Below are 20,799 nucleotides of genomic sequence, written 5' to 3'. Positions count from 1 at the left end.
AACGGATGCCATTAAAAAGGCTAAAAGAATGTTAGGCTATAAATCACAATGTGTAGAATACAAGTCATAGGAGGTTATGCTTAAGCTTTATAAGACACTTGTTAGGCCTCATTTGGAGTACTGCATGCTATTGTGGTCTGTTCGCTACAAAAAGACATAGCAGTGCTAGAAAAAGTCCAGAGAAGAGTTGTTCTACAGTACATGTTCATCCCTGTGACAACCATGAAAGAACCAGTAGATGAAAAGAACCCAATTCCTGTTTTATTTCTTCACATCAAATGATTGATCAGGTACATTGCTATATAAATGTAATGAATTATTATTATTATTATTACATTGTATGAAACTATGATGCCTAAACCTGACTTTCAAGAGAACTTTTTGAAAGGTACCATCGGTTAAGCAAAGTACATGCTAAACATGTCCAAACCACTATGGGAAGAGAAGCCTGAAAGTCCAATGAGCACTTACTTCTCCCAGTGACCTTGTGACCACCCTTGAGTTTCTTCACATCAGATTGCTGAAAGACATAGTGGTAGAATTCTCTGGTGGCCTGCACAAAGGTTGGGCAGAGTTCAGTCTCAGGGAGGAACTCCATATTCTTCATCTTCTCCGGAGCGGTTGGAGGAACGAAGACAAAGCACTTACGGGTTGGGAAGAAGTTTCGGATGCATTGTCGTGGAAGGTTGTAGTCAGACACCTTTTTTCCTGTGCCTAAGTAGATAAGGTAGTTAAAATGTCAAAACGTTTATATCCTAAGTATATTAACAATATACTGTATATATATTATATATATATATATATATATATATTATATATATATATATATATATATATATTATATATATATATATATATATATATATATATATATATATATATATATATATATATATATATATATGGAAATGTTTGCAAGTAGAAATTATAGCAGTGGTATCATAATGACAAGCAAAAAAGTCCTTATTAATAAAAAAATAAATAAATGAAGATACCATATTTTTATTGTGATTCATAAAAACACTAAAATATATTAATCACTCTATATAAAATTATATATCCTACAGTGATAAGGTACCTTTTCTGAGCGATAGAGCATTCTCCAAGTACTCGTCCTGTGTAACATCTTTGCCTTCAATTTTCAACTCCAGAGTGAAGTCACGCACTGCCCAAACAAAGTTGGGAAAGAATCGGACATAGTGAATGTCATCTTCCTCCTCGTTATCAGCCTGAGATTTTACCTTGATCAGATCGGTCAACTCAGTCACATACCCATCAGTGTTAAGGAAATGTTCACCCTAGTGGGATACTGTTTTTAATACCCAGACAAAGAAACAAAGGATTCGTGGAAGGACTGATTGGCACTACAGTTACTATGTCACATTGTAACGGTCGTCTGGAATATGTGTGCGTCATTGTGAGTTTGTACCTTTTCCCATTCCTGTTATTAGTGAAATGGCTTCATTTGTGAGGACGGCCAATTGTACAGGGGGAGGGGAGCACCTGGCTTGGAGGGCCGACAGACTGTACAGGGAGGCAAACAGTATGTAAATGGGTGGTGGGAAAAAGGAAAAGAGAAACGCAGAGCCAAGATAGAAGTGGACGCCATCACAGGAAAAGGCAAGAGGGAAAAGACTGACACTGCATGGAAACGTCAGGTGAACCCGGGTTCATTTCAAGATGAATTATTTTTACTTTCTGGTGGAAGGTATTCTGGAGAGGACCTGACGGGCCAGCACAAGGAACTGTTAATCTATACATTTTCCGGAATAGGAGATATGGTTGGAGCCTCATTCCCCACCGCAGACGGAGCTTGACATTCCGTACAGATAATATTTAAAAGACTACAAATACATTTTTTTTTCTTGCTCAAATTTCTGTATTAGTAGCTTATGTGTTTTGTGCCGTGATTTATGTTGGGTGGGAAGCACTGCAGCACGATATTATGTATATAGGGGTTTTTTGTTACAGTAAATGTGTATTTTGTCATCCAATAATCATTTTTTACTTAACCCTGCTTTCACTGGTGTGTCTCTATACTTGGGGTGGTGTAGTAGGAAAGTAGTGTTGGTCACTCACGCCCCCAGATTACTTATTTTCTTTTTCCTTTTCTGCCACTCTAGCAGGGCAGCGCATATTATAATCAGGCCAGTTCTAAGAGCGGTACAACATTCCACAAAGAAAATTTTAGAGACTTAGTTTAGTGCTATTCTATGTGGATGAAAGGCTCTTACTTTGTTTTAGCTAGTTAAACAAAGATTGTTTAATAGACTGCAAATAAAAAAAAAATCACAAATGCAAGTAAAGAGAACAAAAAAAATCCAAGATGTAGTTATCTGGATGGTCCACATATATTTTTATGACTATAGTACGCATTGAATATGAAGCTGAACACTCAGATTTCCAATGACCTTACTTTCTAATGATCTCAAAATTCAACATTCCACTTTTATGTTCAGCTGGTTTGTGTCTGTGGCAGGCAGTGCCAGGGCTAACTGTTAGCTCATGATCCATATACAGTCACTGTAATTTAGCCTGAACAAGTTCGGGCTGTTAACAGTTCAGTTATTAAATAGAAGAGCAGAGCCTTTTAGCCGGAGGAGCATTCTGAGATGCATGACACAAGCACGTTCTCTGCAAGTAACCTTACACAATTACTGCGTGTCATAAAGGAAGCAGAACTCTTTTTTGTATCACTAAACAAACATAATGTCCAAAATATAATACATAAATCAACCATCAATCAATCAATCAATCAATCAATCAATGTAAGCTTAGTCATCAGTTATTCACTTCTGACTTCAATGTTAAGATAAGGCAAATTGCATTATTGTGCACAAGTGCACACATGATAGGTCAGTTAACATAATTTGTCCATTCCAAAGCAGTCAGTCGTTTCTGGCAATGAGAATCCTCACAATATTCATTGTGATGCAGGAGGGCAATGGAATAGCTAGCAGGTATAACCAGTAAGCACCATGGTAGATGGACTGGCATCTCAACTGGGATGAGATGGATCCTTGTCCAGCTGGGAAACCATAATGGCAGAACAACATAAAAGGAGGCATAACCTGGCTGGGATGGGTTTGGATTATTACCCCAGTCGGAGAAGAGATTTATGGATCTTCTTATTCCCTAACAGCAGTTCCTCCCCCCAGTATAATAGATCAGGGGTCCTCAATCACAGTCCTGGAGGGCTGCAGTGGCTACAGGTTTTTGTTCTAACCCGGTTGCTTAATTAGAAAACAATTCTTGCCAATAATTTAATTTCATGGCGTGTTAGTGCTTTAACTCTACTATGTCAGGCCATTCTCATATCCTAGATTTTCTTCCCCTTTCTAAGGATATCAAAATGACCTGAAGGCTAAAACAGACTAGTAATTCTCAGTCCTTCACTTTTTTCTCTTCACTTTCCTTCCAAGTATTTAATTAAACCCAACAGTGCATGATAAATACACACATGGTAACAAGATAAATGGAGAAATGCTGGTCTCTTTTGTCATTTGCATGTTATTGCTAATTAGGAGCAATTAAAAACCAAGACTACAACTGTTTAAGACTAAAATAAGCAATAAGGGTTCACAATCTTAACGAGCGAGACAACTAAAGTGAAGCAGATGAGTTACTTGAGCAATAAGGGCTTCTTATTAAGCAATTGGGTTGGAGCAAAAACCTGCAGCCACTGTGGCCCTCCAGGACAGTGATTGAGGACCCCTGTAATAGATGACAGTGTTCTGCTAGCATGGACCCAGTATGGACAGCCACAGGGATCCATGGGATTCGTGGTTTTGAGGGACAACCCTGTCAGAGTTCTTGGGTTCTGGCAGAAGAAGCTTCTGCAAGAAGGACCCCCTGCTTTGGGGGTTCCAACTGAACCAAAAGTGCTTCCATCAGGCTATATGCCCTAGCACTGGAAGTACTCCTGGGTCCAACATAAAAGGAAGCCATCCAGCCTCCACCAGCTGAGTCAGAGTCAGGAGGCAGAGGGCAAAGCTCATTCGGAGGAGTAACAGGAGCTACTGTGGATTGAAAGGTGTTGTGCGGATTTTGAAAAGGGTATTTGTAAATTAAATTAAAAAAATATTTATTTGCACCCATGACTCTCTTAGTGTGGTTGTGTCTGGGGTTTAGGGGCTCAGTGATGCCCCCTGGTGGTCACACCAGAGATGTGTCATAGTTGAGAAGATCCATAGGAGGACTGGTGCATGTCACTTTAATATGATAAGTGAGCTCTCTACCCAAGCCAACAAAGACTGCTTGCTGCTAATCTTAACTGAAACAGTCAGCCATTTTGATGTCTGTGTTCTCAAAGAAACAGGGCTTTTCCAGTGTAATATTGTGACCCTCTTTCTTGGTGACAAATGCAATAAGCTCTTAATACGCAGAGGTTCAGGACAAGACTGGGAGCAGCACGGAGACTCCCAAATAGACCAGAGGGCATGGAACAAAGTGAGCACAGCCAGTACCTCACACTGATTAGCAGCACATACATTTTAGTATTTAATAAAAATAAAAAACAAACAATACTGACAGCACAAGGCATGGGATATTACCATTTTATGAAAAATTAAAGAAGCAAAAATTCAGATTAAAGGATACTGAAGGTTTTCCAGGGCTTGGTTGTCTATGGTGCCCCGGCTGTTATAAACAAAAGAGCTGCCAAGCAGAATAGCAAGAGCAAAGATCCAGCAGTCATTTTTTGTATCCCCCTATGGGAAAAAACATTAAAATTATAATCATTCTTGTGCAGCTTGCTTTTTATTTTAACTGTATTAAAAGAGTTATCATGTCATGTGTCCAAGATGGCTAAAATTACATAAAGCTTTAAGAAAAATAAACTACAATAAAAATAAAGACGCAGTTAAGACATTCATTTCAGAACAGATGCAGCCAAATGCATTGCCTAGGGTTATGTGAACGTGCTGAAATGCACACAAAACTACTGGGGCCAAACCACCTCAGGAAGGACGCGAGTGGAGAACTAACCATAAAGAAGCAGTTTGAACTTCCTACTTTTACCTTCAAGAGAGAGTTCTTTATTAAAAATAACCTTTTCAGTTGCCTCACCCAATCTTTTTATGTGTCTATGTATGGCTTATAGATGACACTTAAGATTTCTCAAATTTGGATCTTGTGCACAAATACAGAAAGAGATGCAGTGAATACATAGATAGTAATAAACAAACACCAGAAACTCCAATTTGGACATCCCTCATAAAGAATACAGATTTTATGGATGATGCAAGTTTGTTTGTTTATAACTGATGCAAGCGTTTGCCGAGATGGACTGATGTCCCACCCAAGGTAACTGCTTTATGCGCAATGCTACCTGGACATGCTTTGGCTCCCATCAATCATGTGCTAGGAAAAATTTGGTTCAGATGTTAGAGATGGATTTTACTTATCATATGGACAAACTTAAACATTGATGGACATTTTTGAAAGTCTGTCATTTTATTCTTTTAATTGAACTATCCAAACAATTTATATAAAAAGGCATAAAGTCCCAAGAGGGGTGGCACGGTGGCTCAGTAAGGAGACCTGGGTTCACTTCCCAGGTCCTCCCTGCGTGGAGTTTGCATGTTTTCCCCGTGTCAGCATGGGTTTCTTCTGGGTGCTCCACTTTCCTCCCACATTCCAAAGACAAGCTGTGGTTTAGCGGGTCTATAGCTCAGATCAAAGGCCACTTTTTACATAAATAATCGCCACCCTCACGGTTTAGAGAGGGGGAGTGGTAGTGTGGCCGGAGCGGTTACCGGGTGATTCATGATGCGGACGGTCCTCACTTAAGTGCACAGGTGAGGCGTCCTCCACATCTGTAATTGTTGTCGGGAGCTGCTAATTGCCACACCTGATCCACACCTCCGTAATATTTAATAGAAGCACGAGGCAGATGAAAGAGGAAGGAAAGAAGAGAGAGAAGGAATGGAGGTCAATGGGGAAAAAGGCGGCAGGAAGGAGAAAGCCGGTGCATGAGAGCGGGAGCAGGTTGGACGGTCATGCAGCTGGTAGGAGAGCACCATAGGAGTGTTTGGCCGACTCTCGGAGGGTGCAGATTGAAGCGGTCACTCCAGCTGAGCAGTTTGGAGGAGCTGGAGTTACCGGTAGTGGAGTCGACTGGCTGCTGAAGGAGGCAGAGTCGTGGAGGCTTTAGGCATGTTGAGCCCCAGCGTGAGCGCCCTGGCCACTGGGGAAGGAACCCAAGTCTCGGTCCGGCTGGAGCCCAATGTAGCCGGGGATTGGAGGGCTACTGGACCAGAATTGAAGGGAGCTGCATTTGCTGGTAGGGCGACTACCCTGTTGTGGGGCCCGTATGGGAGAAGCAGGGGAGCCGCCAGTAGAAGAACCCACTTGGCTTTAGTTTTAAGAAAGACTGCCTCCAGCCATTGTTTTTAACATTGGTCTTTAAAGGAGTTTTTCTATAGTGTTTTTTAACCTCCACAATTCACTTTTTTTATTGGATTATATATTTATTAACTTTGAGAAACACTGCACTATTTATATGAACACTTTTATGGTTTTGTTGATTTTAATAAAAGCACCTCACACTTTTTGCACCATCCCCTTGCTTTGTTGTGTCTCACTGTCTAGCTCATCGGTGACATTACCGACGGTGTCCGATTTAAGAGCTCCCAGAAGTAAGATGGGAGCATGGAGCAGAACCCGCATCATCACACATGCAGGTTAGGTGCATTGGTGATCCTAAATTGTCCCTAGTGTGTGCTTGTTGTGTGTGTGTGTGTGTGTGTATACTGGCGCCCTGCCTGGGATCTGTTCCTGCCTTGCACTCTGTGCTGGCTGGGATTGGCTTCAGCAGACCCCTGTGGCCCTGTGTTAGGATATAATGGGTTGCAAAATGACTGACTGACTGACGGTCCTGAGAGAGCACTAAATATATGAAAAGTGATACATTTCAGGAAATTAGCAGCATAAAGGTAATTGGGCTGCACTATTCAGGCAGAATTCTAAAAACACAAACATGCTGGAATCCATCTTCCACACAAAATGTGAGAGGGATTATATCAAGAAGTATAAAACAAATATTGAAGGGAAGAGGAAAAAAAGCAAAATCTTCTCTCTCCATGTTATTGGGTAAATGGAACTATTACAACTTCCAAGGGGATGAACAATCAATTACACAGTTTTATATTTGCAATGAATTTAGTCCACTTTTCAGAGATCTGTTTTAAGTTTGATATTAAAGGGTCTTTTAAAATTAAACAATGTCAAAAAAAAAAATCCACTGTGACTCAATTCTGTATAACAATAAAATGTGCAAACTTCTAAAGATGTGAATATTTCTTAAAGACAATGCATTAGCAGTGGAGTCAGTAGACCTGTTGGGTTCCTGAAATTCACCTTTAGGTAATATGCAATGTACTCAAAACTAGAACAGCCATAGCTCTAGTCCATACTTGTTTGTATACATTCTCTGCTTCTCTGTTTAACTTCACAGGAAAATATCCTGTAATTGCATTACTTTAAGGAATGTCTGGAACATAACTGCAGCTTTGGAATTCTAATAACACTTTTCATTTTAGTTATAGAAGCTGTGCTTTTGGATTGGATTTTAATTCTATCAATCTTTCGCATTTCTGAATGAATTTGTATTGAAGACTGCAATAATCCTTGCTAGCTACAAACATACAGTAGAAAATTAAAGATTTGAATTTATTTTGTTTCACCTCTTTTAACAGTTCGACATACTATACAAACTCTACACAATAGACAATTCAGGGTAGAATTGAAGCCAACACCTAAATCTAGTGTGGCAGCAACACTAACACAGTTTAAGGATTTTTAAATACCCAACCCTGTTAAGAAAATAAAAAAAATAAAAAAATAAAAGACACAGCATTGTCTACTTCCCTTTCAAAACTGAAAAAACAGGAAATGAAACTGCCCCACAACTACGAGTTACACTTTAAAGTATGGAATGTTTGTGGCTTAGAATTTCCTTTTATCACCTTCCCCTCCCCACTGTCAGGCTCTCATTAAAATGAAAGTTTGTATTTGCAAGTCAGTTTCAAGAAGGCACACAAATGTAAAAAAAATCAAACAGAAAAATCAATGTGGCACTAGTTTATGAAAGCTAAGGAAACAACTACAAATAATTTGCACGTGAGCGTCCGTAGGCTTTGCACCCTAGGAACCAAGTTACCCGAACAATTCTATAACATATCAGTAATTATTTGCATCTCAGGTGATTATCTGTCTGATCATGAAATAGGTCCTTACGATAGCAATTGAGGAGAAGAATTCATAATTAATTGCATAATTAAGGTATTTGCCATGATTCTTGAAATATAATCAAAAATTAATTTGAGGGTGTCTCTAGAGTGCCTTGTTCTCTTGCACGATTTGGCTCAAAATCTAATCAGCACATCATCATCATCTCATAACAGGCTTAAGTATCAAGTTGGGTGTTTTTCCATACAGCTGTTTTAGCTCTAGACCATCCTCAAGAAACTGTGACACACAGACACACATTCATCATCATCATCAAGATATCATTGTTTTTAGTATTAGGGGACCTAAAACATCGAGATCCATCAAAAACTGGAGATCAAAATATTTAACAAATCTAAAGCTTTCGCTCATCTTCCATAGACGATAGGTTATGGTGGGGAGGGCGCAAAACAAAAAGGCTCAAGTATGCAGTATATGGTCGGAAATTACAAAATAACTAAAATAAATTAATAAATAAATAAAATTTAACCCATGGGGACCATCTCATCCTCATGCAATTCCAAAAAAATACGGTAGTACTTTGGTATTCTTTTTCCATTTACTTTTTACTTCTTAAATTCTTATTATTTTGCCAAAGTGGGCAGAAAATAGGAACGATTATATGATCAGAAGTTGTCATTATATTGCTTTTTGCAAATTTGAATAAAGAGTTTACTAAAAAATAACTAAATAAATTCAGACACTGCTTTGTGTAGAACAGGGTCGTAGGTAGGCCTGGACCTTTTCCTGGCACTGATGCACAATGAAAACCTCTCACACATGGAAGTTTGAGTCAGCAATGAGGCACATAACATTACTTTGGATTTTGGGAGTAAACTCAAATTAGAGGATAGCATGGTAACTCCACTCAGAAGACAGACTAACAATGAACCAAATCAGAGTCCAAGAACTGAAAAATGGCAACACTGCCTACTGCTTTACTACATTACTCCAGCTAAATAGCATGAATCATCTCCATAACAAATATCTGCCATTTTAAACATATCTGGCTCTACATACTTCAGATCAGACCAAACCACGAAAACACACGAGCCACAGAAATAGTAATGGTTACTACTTAGGACTGACACTGACACATTCAAACAAGTTTCTCTAGAATATGTTAACAGACTTCTACATTTTCAAGCTTGAGCCTATAAGGCCTCAATCAGAAGTGGTTCACGTAAAAATGATACATAGGCCTACCAGATTTTAATGCCAATAAAAAAACCTCCAATTTATTCTTTTCACATGTAATAGAATCAAAATGTATTTAAAACTGAATTGGTTGGACATGATCATAAGGAAAACCCTAAGTATCTATATATCTATCTATCTATCTATAATGTCAATGTGAAACCAAAATGCTAGAGATCCAGCTACGTTAACAATGCATACAAAATCGAAAAATATTACAATGGCCTGGCACCCCATCCAAGATTTGTTTCTGCTTTACCGCTGGAAGGATGAGCCCAAGCTTCACAAAATCCTCAATTAAGTGGGTCTGAGAATGTTATGCTGCCTGAAAAGAAAATAATCAGTTCCATTGGTATTCAGCCCATGTAATGAATATGTGTCAGAAATACCTTGTGAGGTTATGTTGGCCCCAAATTACTTACTTAGAATAAGTCTTTAGCAGATCTGCATTCTGAAAACCCCCAAAATCCCCCCATAAGTAAAATTCCAAAAAAATTGCTCAGGATCCCTAAGGTTGAACAGAAAATTTGCTGACCATACCCTTCAACTACCAGCCAACTAAACCAAGCTTTCTTTTTTAAGATAGACCAGAGTGCCTGTGGCTGCATGTTTGAAGGTATTATCTCGGTTGAAAATGTAATCTTCTTTGTTGTCCCAGGCATCTAACACACTTGAGCATGGGAAAGGCGCTATATAAATAAAATGTATTATTATTATTATTATTATTATAGAAGGTTTTACTCAAGGGTTTCATCTTTTTTATTTTCAAAGGCCTTTGAGGACTAACATTAAAGAGCATACCTCTACCCTGATAATGCCAGAGTAGTGATTCACTGTAGGAATGAAGTTCAGCTCAGAGCCTTCCATTAGCCTACTGGTAAAACACAAGTCAGGACAGGACATCCCCTTTGTCAAACATCAACAGATTTTTTTTTGTATTATTCCATGATATTTAGATGTGTGACCTATTTATATAAAGCTTCAATTCCCGTTTCTGAGTTGAGTACAATTGACTGGCTTGCAGCTACCATAACGTAGGTTTGTATGTATTGAAAGTTACTGCTATAACTGAAAGTTAAGTTTTTCCATTAAGTATCCATTCGTCCAATTGCTTTATTCTTTTCAGGGTTGCAATAAATTAGAGTTTCTCTAAATATATCTGATTTAGTTTGCTTTTACATCATTATTTCCTTTGAGGTGTCTACACAGATGAATGACTAAGCTATGCACCAATACAAGACACTCACCTTCTCCACATCACCAAGTCCTTCTGTGTCCAGTAGCACCAGTGTGTGGTCTGCTTTCACTGGGTGAGGGACACACCACACCCAGATACCCTTGGTATGTGACTGTATGGTTGACCCCAGGGAGAACCCTATAAAACAACAATAACATAATACATATTATATTATATTAATTCATTCAAATGGACTACATTTAAGTCAATGTTGTGCAAGGGCTGGAGGCTATTATGACAGGACTGTGCCCAAGGTGGGAAAAACACTCAGAGAGTTTGTCACACAAAAGACTAAATTTGGTCACACTGCTGCCAATTTAGATCAACCTAAGCTGCTCATCTTTTGAAATCTGGAAGCAAAATCAAGGCAGATACAGAGAGAACCAGCAACTTCCACACAAACAATGACTGGGTGCCAGAGATTAACTCAGGATATTGGGTCTATGAAGTAGCAGCAACAACCACTGTACTACTATGTCACCTAAAAAAACGGATATCCCCTTCAAACAAAATATCTGAAGCCAAAGGAAAGCTAATATGTGCCAAATGACTCAACTTAACCAAAACACCTGGTGAAAAGCTGATCTTCTAAGAAAGTGGCTGACAGAGTAAAGGTCACTATGAAAGAGTCAGTAAACGTAGAAAAACATGCAGTATTTACCACTTTTCTGCCCTGCCAGCTTGTTCATGAGGTAGGATTTGCCTGTACGATACAATCCCACAATGGCAACCACCACTACGGGTTGTTCGATCCTGGATAGAATCTCCAGAGCTTCCTGATTCATCTGTAGCCCAGATGCGGTGTTCTCAATTAAACATACAGGAGATGTCATTTCAGGCCCTTGGCTCGCCATCGTGTCTTTCTACCTACAAGACAAAAACGAAAATTAAGACATCCTTTGGCAATGCTGGAAAATACACATTTGGATTAATTTTCACTGAATGCCTTTCATGTTTTTTTATATTAAAAATAAAATGTTTTGCATTTATGCTTCATGTCTTTTTAGACATGCTACACATAATCAAAGTACTGTATAACACACTGTGCTCCTATGTGAAGATGCACTCATTAAGAATGCACCAAATGAAGGACTAAAGTCTTATTTTCATAGCATTAGTTTTGATGTTTGTCTTGCCTTGCATAGAAAGTGCACTCCACTTCTTCCACCTTCAAACCTATGTCTGTGAGTGCAACCTCTAGGATGCAGGTGATGCACCTTGATCTCTGCTATTTTTGACTTAAGCACTTATTTTTATGTTTTATCAATCCATTAACAAAATTGCTTCATTTAATTTGGGGTAGAATGCAGAAGCTAAAGCTACATCCACACAGCTGTGTTTTTCTTTAAAAATGCAGACATTAGTCTCCATTTTTGCCCACACTACCCCAGCATTTTTAACTGTATACTTCTGAAAATGTTGCCTTGGCAATACAATGTGGATGGGTGAAAACAAAGAATTGTAAAAACGCAGACTCTAGTCATGCTCCGATTTGCTCATGCTTGTTACGTAGCCGTACCCAGTATGGAGCCTGCTCATTACAACGTCTCATTCCCTGGTTGAAAACCATATTCCAACATAAAGAGCATAGAAGAGCTGCTTACCATAGCATTTTGTTGTGTTCCTTACCTGTATGCATCTAAATGCGGTTTTGTACAATTTGAAGGGAAATAAATTTAAACACTCGCTACAGTTTTGTAGTAAATCTAATGGTTGGCAGCATTACTAATCCATCTGTCCATCCTCTTCCGCTTATCCGAGGTCTGGTCGAGGGGGTAGCAGCTTGAGCAGAGATGCCCAGACTTCCCTCTCTCCAGCCACTTCTTCTAGCTCTTCCGGGAGAATCCCAAGGCGTTCCCAGGCCAGCCGTGAGACATAGTCCCTCCAATGTGTCCTGGGTCTTCCCCGGGGCCTCCTCCCAGTTGGACATGCCCAGAACACCTCACCAGGGAGGCGTCCAGGAGACACCCTGATCAGATGCCTGAGCCACCTCATCTGACTCCTCTCGATACGGAGGAGCAGTGGCTCTACTCTGAGCTCCTCCTGGATGACCGAGATTCTCACCCTATCTTTAAGGGACAGCCCAGACACCCTGCGGAGGAAACTCATTTCAGCCACTTGTATTCGCGATCTCGTTCTTTCGGTCACTACCCATAGCTCATGACTATAGGTGAGGGTAGGAACATAGATCGACTGGTAAATTGAGAGCTTTGCCTTAAGGCTCAGCTCCTTTTTCACCACGACAGACCGATGCAGAGCCCGCATCACTGCGGACACCGCACCGATCCGCCTGGATAGCGCCTGGTGGCCGGGCTTGCACCCATGGGGCTCGGCCGGGCACAGCCCGAAGAGGCAACATGGGTCCCCCTTCCCATGGGCTCACCACCTATGGGAGGGGCCAAGGAGGTCGGGTGCAGTGTGAGTTGGGTGGTGGCCGAAGGCGGGGACCTTGGCGGTCTGATCCTCGGCTACAGAAGCATTACTAACCCTTCGTAGATTTTTCTTCAAATGCACAAATGCCCATTGTAGGTGAACATCGATGTTGTATGATGTTTGATCGTATTGGTGTGGAGGGAGATTCTTTTGTAAATTATGTAAAAACACTACTATGGTCGGAGATTGTTTTCATTTGAAAACATCATTATTAAATGAAAATGTAGTAGTGTGGATGAACCCTAAGTCTGGACTGGTCATCAGTGTATCACAGGGATCACCAATGAACATATCCTCACGTATAATGGAACAATTCAGAGTCACTGATCAACCTAACATGCATACTTTTACAACTCTTGGTGCAATGGCTCCTCCCTTAGCTGTACCTTTGCCTTCCGACAATTTGTTTCTAGCATGTACAGTGGTTTATTTGAGCAAAACTGTTAAATCAGGATAGCACTTGTTCATTATATTGTGCTGACTTTCTAGATGACTGCGTGCTAGTCACTTAACCTGCCCATAGGATCAACTGTTAAAAGAATTGCATATAGAAACAGTTAAGAAGTAGCTGTTCATGTAAAATGCCACGGAATTATATTTATTCTAGAAAAACTCTTTGTAAAATACTGTCTCTCTTTTCTGTTTTTGGGTGTGGGATTAAACTGAAGTGCTCAGAGAAAAACACAACACAAGCACTGGCGACATCTGGGCCACAGATAGAAACAAGGAGTTCAGGGATGTTTAGCAGAAGCCCTGTTCATTCATTTCATGGTGCTTCCATAATTTTATGTATAGATTATCTTTAAGTGGCAAAGTGCAAGCAAAGAGCCCGAAGCAAAGGATGTGGCAAGAAAGATAAAAAGACAAAACGAAAGAACAAGAAGAAAATCTGAGACACATTGCTTTATCATACAGTACTCTTGTTTGGGCTGCTCACACTGCATTTTAACAACAATGGCAATTGTCGAGTTTAGCTAGCAAGACTTTATTGTTCTGTTAGCATCTTGTGGTGGCATATGGCATAACCTCCACCTTGATTCTATTACTCCATCTGATCTGGACCTGGAATTTTGAGAAGATGTGTCTCCACACAATGACACACCCAATGGAAGATCATCACAGAATTTGCCAAAGGTATCAATATGTGCCTGTGCGCAGCCTGAATGACCCACGGGCCAGATGCAGAAAGATTCTGATCAGCCTTTTTTCCCCCAAAAGAGGTTTATGTTTTGAATTTTGCTTCTCGTTTCTTCTCCATGCCAACATTTATGGCTAAAATATATACTGTCCATCATTTATTTATTAGTATTTACAAGCTTTTAAAACCTAATTTAAAAAAGCCTATGGGTAAAGTGTGTATGCATATTTCTGTGTATACACTGAGTGATTCTCAGTATTGTCTTTTATTGTATGTTACTCTGCATTTTAGCTTAACTTTATTTGTAAAATGTCCACATCGCAGCACAAAGTCCACTTGCAAATTGAAGTGTGTTTATAAAAATCAATAGGAAAGAAATTAGAAAGATAATGTTAGAAAAAAATGAGATGCAGAAATAGGAAAGAACCAGGAATGATGACTGAAAAAACGGGAGGCCTATAAAGCAAAAGTGAAAGTGTGGATGAGTATTCAGGTTGAGATGATCAGATTATATAATGTAAAACATAAACTAACCCAAATAAGTCCCTTTGAAAAACAACATTTGAATTTCCTACCTAGGGTGTGACTTCTTGTAAATAAAAGCCAAATTAGTGGCATTCATTCCATGTAAGGCTCTTAAATAGCCCCAGTATATAATTATTGGAATATGCCACCCTTCAAGATGTTTTCTGATGACTTGTGTTACAAAGAGATTAATGAAATTTAAAAAAAATTAACAGATCAATTCCCTATGTTAATGAAACGGCCAAATGCCAACTCTGAATGAAATTCACCCATAGCTCTCATGTACCGGTGCTCAAACTGTCATTGTTTTCCATTGTGTTATTCACAGTGAGTCCAATTATGCTACTAGAAAATAAAACAATTAGCTTATTATTGGTTTGAATCTTAGCACTTGGGATTCCATTCCAGTAGTTTATTTTTCATTTTAACTAACTCTAATTTACCTAGATCTGTTTCTAAGGCTGTGATTTTTGTAACATTTAAATGAAGTCTAAATACCTGCTCCCCCCCGCCCCCAAATTATCATCCTAAAATTGACACCATACTGCTACATTACCCTACAATAGTTCTTGTTTTAACTGATGTCTCTGTATTTACAAAATATAAACACACTATTCTCATGGCCATGTCTTTTAAGAAAACTCCACCATATGCTTGTCAATAATTTGTTTCAACAGTTTGAAAGTTTATTTAATGAGTGACTGCAGGTTTGCAAGTGAGAGTTCCCTGCAATGGACTGGCGTCCTGCTCATGGGAGGTTTTGGTCTGGCACCATGACTTGATACCTGGATTGAGTCTGAGAATTAATGTGCTTTCACCAGTGTTTTTCTGGTGAATACTTTACTGCAATATTGTTCACCACAATAGGAAATCTGTAACTGGATATGCTGTTAATAGTCCATCTGTCCATTTGTATAATATGTTTTATAGAAAACACATTTGTAAGAAGACAAAGATCAATGTAGCAGAATCAAGAAAAGGGCAGGACTCAACCCTTAAAACAATGAGAGGACAGCACAGGACACAAACACACTCGCCTACACTTGGCCAGTTTGCAATCGCTGACTAACTTAATGTGCATTTCCAAAGTTACACTGCTGTTTACTCACAAATGCTGACAAAAACCCAATTATGAAAGCTCTACAGAGTGACCAGGCTGTAAATTGAATGCAGGCCCATTGGAGCTGTGACACAGCATCAGTGAGCAGAATGCTGCCTTTTGTTAACAATGCTATTAAAACCAAGAATGGACTGTTTTGTTTAAGTGTTTTGTTCTTGTGTCGGCTTTTCAAAAAGAAAAGAAAGATCTTTTAAAATTATACTTTCTTTTCGGGTGGGTTTTTGTACACTAATAAGGGAATGGTGCCGCAGAGTGACAAAATTCTGCATATTGATTGGCATATACAGATAAGAGTTCACTGAACTCTGTATGTGTGACATAATGACTATGAAAACCAAAAAACCTATAGAATTTATCCTATATTGTGGTTTTAGTTTAGATATTTTATAGTCATAATCTTTGTTTTAGATTTGTGTCATATACATTTATATTACATTATATATATTTATTCATGCACACCTACTGTATAAAGTTTAGAATAATTGTATAGCTACCTAGCTAGATAGATAATCTGTCCCCTGGGGGAAATCAGGCTTACGTCTTCCCTGAAGAAGGGGCCTGAATTGCCTTGAAAGCTTGCATATTGTAATATTTTTAGTTAGTCTATAAAAGGTGTCATTTTGCTTAACTTCTCAAGACTTTTGTAACTTAGAAAGACAGATTTCCCCCAGGGGTCAGCTAGATAGACAGGCAGACAGACAGACAGATAGATATCCATACAATTATTCTAAACTTTATACAGTAGGTGTTCATGAATAAATGTATATAATGTAATATAAATGTATATAAAATAAATCTAAAACAAAGATTATGAAGATAAAATATCTAAACTAAAACCACAGTATAGGATAAATTCTATAGGTGTCATTTTGCTTGACTTCTCGTTACATTCATAATAGCTATCATGGTACAACACCCTAGTACTACAAAAGTCAATGAATGAATAAAATAAATAAACACTCACACACACATTATGCTCTGAACACAAACCACAATGATTAAAAAGAAAGAAAATTTAAAAAGAAAAACATCTGACTTGACAGTCACAACAGACGTATTGCTCTTGGTATAAATGACCCACAGTCGTGTTTCTTGACCCACTTGTGCTGAATAATTTGTTGGCTGACATTCCTCAGTGTTGGTGTGTCAGCGAGGGGATGTGCAGTATTGTTCATAATGGCACTCAGTTGCTTTTTTTTAATTTTTATTTTAACTGCTCTCCTTTGCTACTACCTTCAAAGGGTCCAGAGCAGTGGTTTCCAAACTCGATCCTTGGGACCCACTGTGGCTGCAGGTTTTTGTTCTAACCAATGTCTGTTTTTAATTGGACTCTTAGCCTAATTAAGTAAATCATTTCCCAGTTTCTGTGTTTTTAAGTCAATGCAAAAATTACAAACCAAGTTTGATAGATTGTTATTAAAATATAATAAGCAGTTATATGGAGAATATATTATTTTAAGTTGTTAACAGTATTTTGAACCTAATTTTCATTCTGCTTTTCCAGGTGTTCTGATTATTTAATTGATTATTTATGAATTAGCGGGTCTGACACTAAAGTCGTTGCTGCTTTCATCATCCCGGGTATGTCTACTGTGTTGGTTGTTAATTGTCACTATTAGGGTTAAATAAAGGGAGCAAACTACACAGGAAAAGGGGGAAATAATAGGAAAACAACATGAGAGTTATTTCTACTTAAAATCACATAGAAATATTTCTAAATGTCTTATAAATTTAAAAACCATGCATACTGTTACGTTTTTCTGAATGCAGAATAAGAGTAAAAAAGACCAACTAATTAAATTAGATCAGTTGTTATTGATTATTATCACTGATTGTAAATCTGGTTGGAACAAAAACCTTCAGCCACAGTAGGTCCCCAGGATTGAGTTTGGGAACCACTGGTCCAGAGTGTGTCTCCTAACTAAGCGTTTTAATTACTTGTGTTTCTGAACACAACTATAAAAAAATCCTTGTCAGTTTGGCAAGGTAGCAAAATAATATAAGATAAGCAAACGCTGTTAATGTAAATGGACATATTTGATCATTTGTAAACTTTTAATGACCCCTTTCGGCCTCGTTTTGCAGGCAGTGTGGTGTAGTGGTTAAGGCTTTGGACATCAAACCCACTACAGAGACTGTGTGACTGTGAGCAAGTCATTTGACCTGCTTGTGCTCCAATTGGAAAACCAAAAGAAATGTAAGCACTTGTATTACAAAACGTTGTAAGTGACCTTGGATAAAGGCGTCTGACAAATAAGTAAATGTAAATGTAGATACAGTGCCTATGCAGAGTATTCACTCCCTTGGAAGTTTTCACATTTTATTGTTCTACAACATTGAATTACAGAGGATTTACTTTGATTTTTGTGACACTGATCAAAAGAAAAAGACAATTTAATGTCGAAGTGAAAACAGATCTATGCAAAGTGGCTTAAAAAAAAAAAAAAAAAAAAAAATATATATATATATATATATATATATATATATATATATATGAAACACAACAGAATTGATTCCGTAACTATTCTCCCCCTTCAGGTCAATAATTAGTAGATACACCCCTGGCAGCCATAACAGCCTTGAGTCGGTGTTCACAGGTCTCTATGAGCTTTGCACATCTGGACACTGCCATCATCACCAGCATTTGTCATAACTGTGCTGCTCAAGCTCTGTCAGTCTGCATGTTGATCTTGAGTGATCAGCCCTTTTCAAGTTCAGCAACAAATCCTCAATTACACAATGACTCCGCCACTCTAGGATATTAACACCTGTTTTGAAACCATTCCTGTGTACCTTTGCTGTTGCACTTAGAGTCAGTGTCTAGATGCAAAAAACAAATCTCCCAAGGTGTTGGATTCTTGCAGACTGTATCAGGTTTTCCTCAAAAGATGTTTCAGTAGTTTGCTACATTCATTTTCCCCTCTGACCTCACAAGCCTTCTAGGGCCTGCTGCACAAAAGCATCCCCAAAGCACGATGCTGCCACCACCATGCTTCACGATGGGGGTGGTGTGTTTTTGATAATGTGCAGTGATTGGCTTACACCAGCCGAGATCCCATTTTTTTTTTGTATTTTTCCTTTTCTTTAAACAGTGGTTATCTCTTTGGCAATCTTCCATAAACCTTCCACTGGTGAGGCACCCAAGCAACAGCTGTTGCCTGCATAGTCTGACTTATCTCAACCATTGCAACTCCTTCAGCGTTATTAGCAGTCTATTAGTGGACTCCCTCACTAGTCTTACTCTTGTGTGGTCACTCAGTTTTTGCGGACGTGTGCTTTTCAATGACCTTATAACAGAGGTTTGGAGTGTTCTCTTGTCTTCATTGTGTAGGTTAAGCCAGTGAAGGTTGGCCTTTTCTGATAAGGTGCATTTATACTACAGTTAATTGAGACCACAGACAAGCGATCATCATTGAGAATGGGAAAGGCACTATATAAATAAAATGATGTGCTATTACAGTGTTATTATTAATATTATTATAGAACTAACTAGGACTTCCAAATCCAATTGGCTGCACAAATAATGGTTCACATGTGTCATATTAAGGGGGGGGGGGGGGGGGGGGGATAATTATGTGATCAAGTATTTTGTGTTTTATATTAATTCAGACCACTTTGTAGACATCTGTTCTCACTTTGTCTTTTTCTTTTGACCAGTGTCAAAAAAGCCAAATTGAATGCACTGTGATTCAATGTTGTATAAAATGTGAAGATTTCCAAGGGGTTGAATCCTTTTTCTAGGCTCTGTAGACTGTACTACACATATGGAGCCCTGGGCTTTGACAGATGTTCCGCGTCACTTGGAGTATGCGTGTCCTCCAAACATTGGCGAAATACGCTGGTTCTGTTTTTGAATGGCTGCTTTTCCAGCTTTGGCTCCTGTGACTATCTAGACCAGGAGTCTCCAACCTTTCTTCCCCACTGAGAGCTACTTTTACAAAATGAAAATGGCCGAGAGCTACTCTTGTTTTCTAACGTTCATTCTCACAGCTTTTTTCAACCAAAAAAAAACTGAATAAGATTGTTTTACCTGAACATTTACAAAATGTTGGTATCCACAACTCACATTTTTGCATTAAAACATCACAAAAAATATTTAGTTCACCTGCAAGTGCATTTTGTATGTCTGTATGCATTTTCTAGTTTATCTCACACTATTCAATTAAAACATGAAGGCTGTCAAAGCAAAACAATGTAATTCCAAGTACACAGATTCCTTATTCATTGGTCATTTTGTACCATGTCACTGTTTCACTTTATTCACATGTCCAGTTGCCTGTGTGATGTGTTTTTTAGTTAGTCAGATGACTGGCACTGCATGGAGTCAACAAGAGAGGCAGGTGTGTGGTGGAGTGGAGCCACTTAGGTTCACTCTTATGGAGTCATTTAAATGTTCGTCTGTGAGTCTTGTTCTAAACTTTGATTTCATGACATTCATGTCAGAAAAGGCAGACGCACAGAGGTATGAAGACCCAAACAAAGCAGACATTTTCAGAGCTGCTTGGTGAAGATTCTTATAGTTATCCGGCTCTACTAATCTCCTGAAATGCTGAGAATGCTGTTGAGCCTTTAACTGCACATTATTTTGAAGGTTTACTAATACATAATATATAAAATCCAATTGCTGTCTGTCCGTTTTTCATGAGAGAATTACTTAACGGATTTAGTTTGATTATATATATAATCCAAGAAACACGCAACGGGGCGGGGGGTTTGGGGGTGTGTGGGTGTGCGCTCGTCACTCACTCGTCAGTCAGCTTCGGGGCGTGTTCCTTAACTATGCTTAGCTAGCGAACGAGAGACCAATTGAATTCAACTTTATTTGATACAGTATTTAAAATAAAGTGTTACTTAGGTCTTGATGAGTTTGAAACGATAGATTGCAATTCAGATTGTGGATTTGTGTTAAAATGATCGTGA

General features: G+C 38.8%; 1 protein-coding gene across 2 annotated transcripts in view; it reads right to left on the bottom strand.

Moving 5' to 3' along the window:
• Positions 1-20,799, bottom strand: part of LOC114668163 (guanylate-binding protein 1-like) — a 50,412-nt gene that overhangs the window by 28,115 nt on the left and 1,498 nt on the right. For both annotated transcript variants that reach the window (XM_028823804.2, XM_028823802.2), the window contains exons 2-6: positions 11,325-11,530; positions 10,674-10,801; positions 4,600-4,709; positions 1,079-1,272; positions 472-714 (exon numbers count right to left, since the gene is read on the bottom strand). In XM_028823804.2, the coding sequence (XP_028679637.2) occupies positions 472-714; positions 1,079-1,272; positions 4,600-4,709; positions 10,674-10,801; positions 11,325-11,517 (868 nt within the window). In that variant the 5' untranslated portion in view covers positions 11,518-11,530. The remainder of the gene's footprint in view (positions 1-471; positions 715-1,078; positions 1,273-4,599; positions 4,710-10,673; positions 10,802-11,324; positions 11,531-20,799) is intronic.

Source organism: Erpetoichthys calabaricus, chromosome 17, assembly GCF_900747795.2.
Source record: "Erpetoichthys calabaricus chromosome 17, fErpCal1.3, whole genome shotgun sequence".
NCBI lineage: Eukaryota > Metazoa > Chordata > Cladistia > Polypteriformes > Polypteridae > Erpetoichthys > Erpetoichthys calabaricus.
Note: the sequence above shows the minus strand (reverse complement) of the source record. Positions and strands in the feature narration are given on the sequence as shown.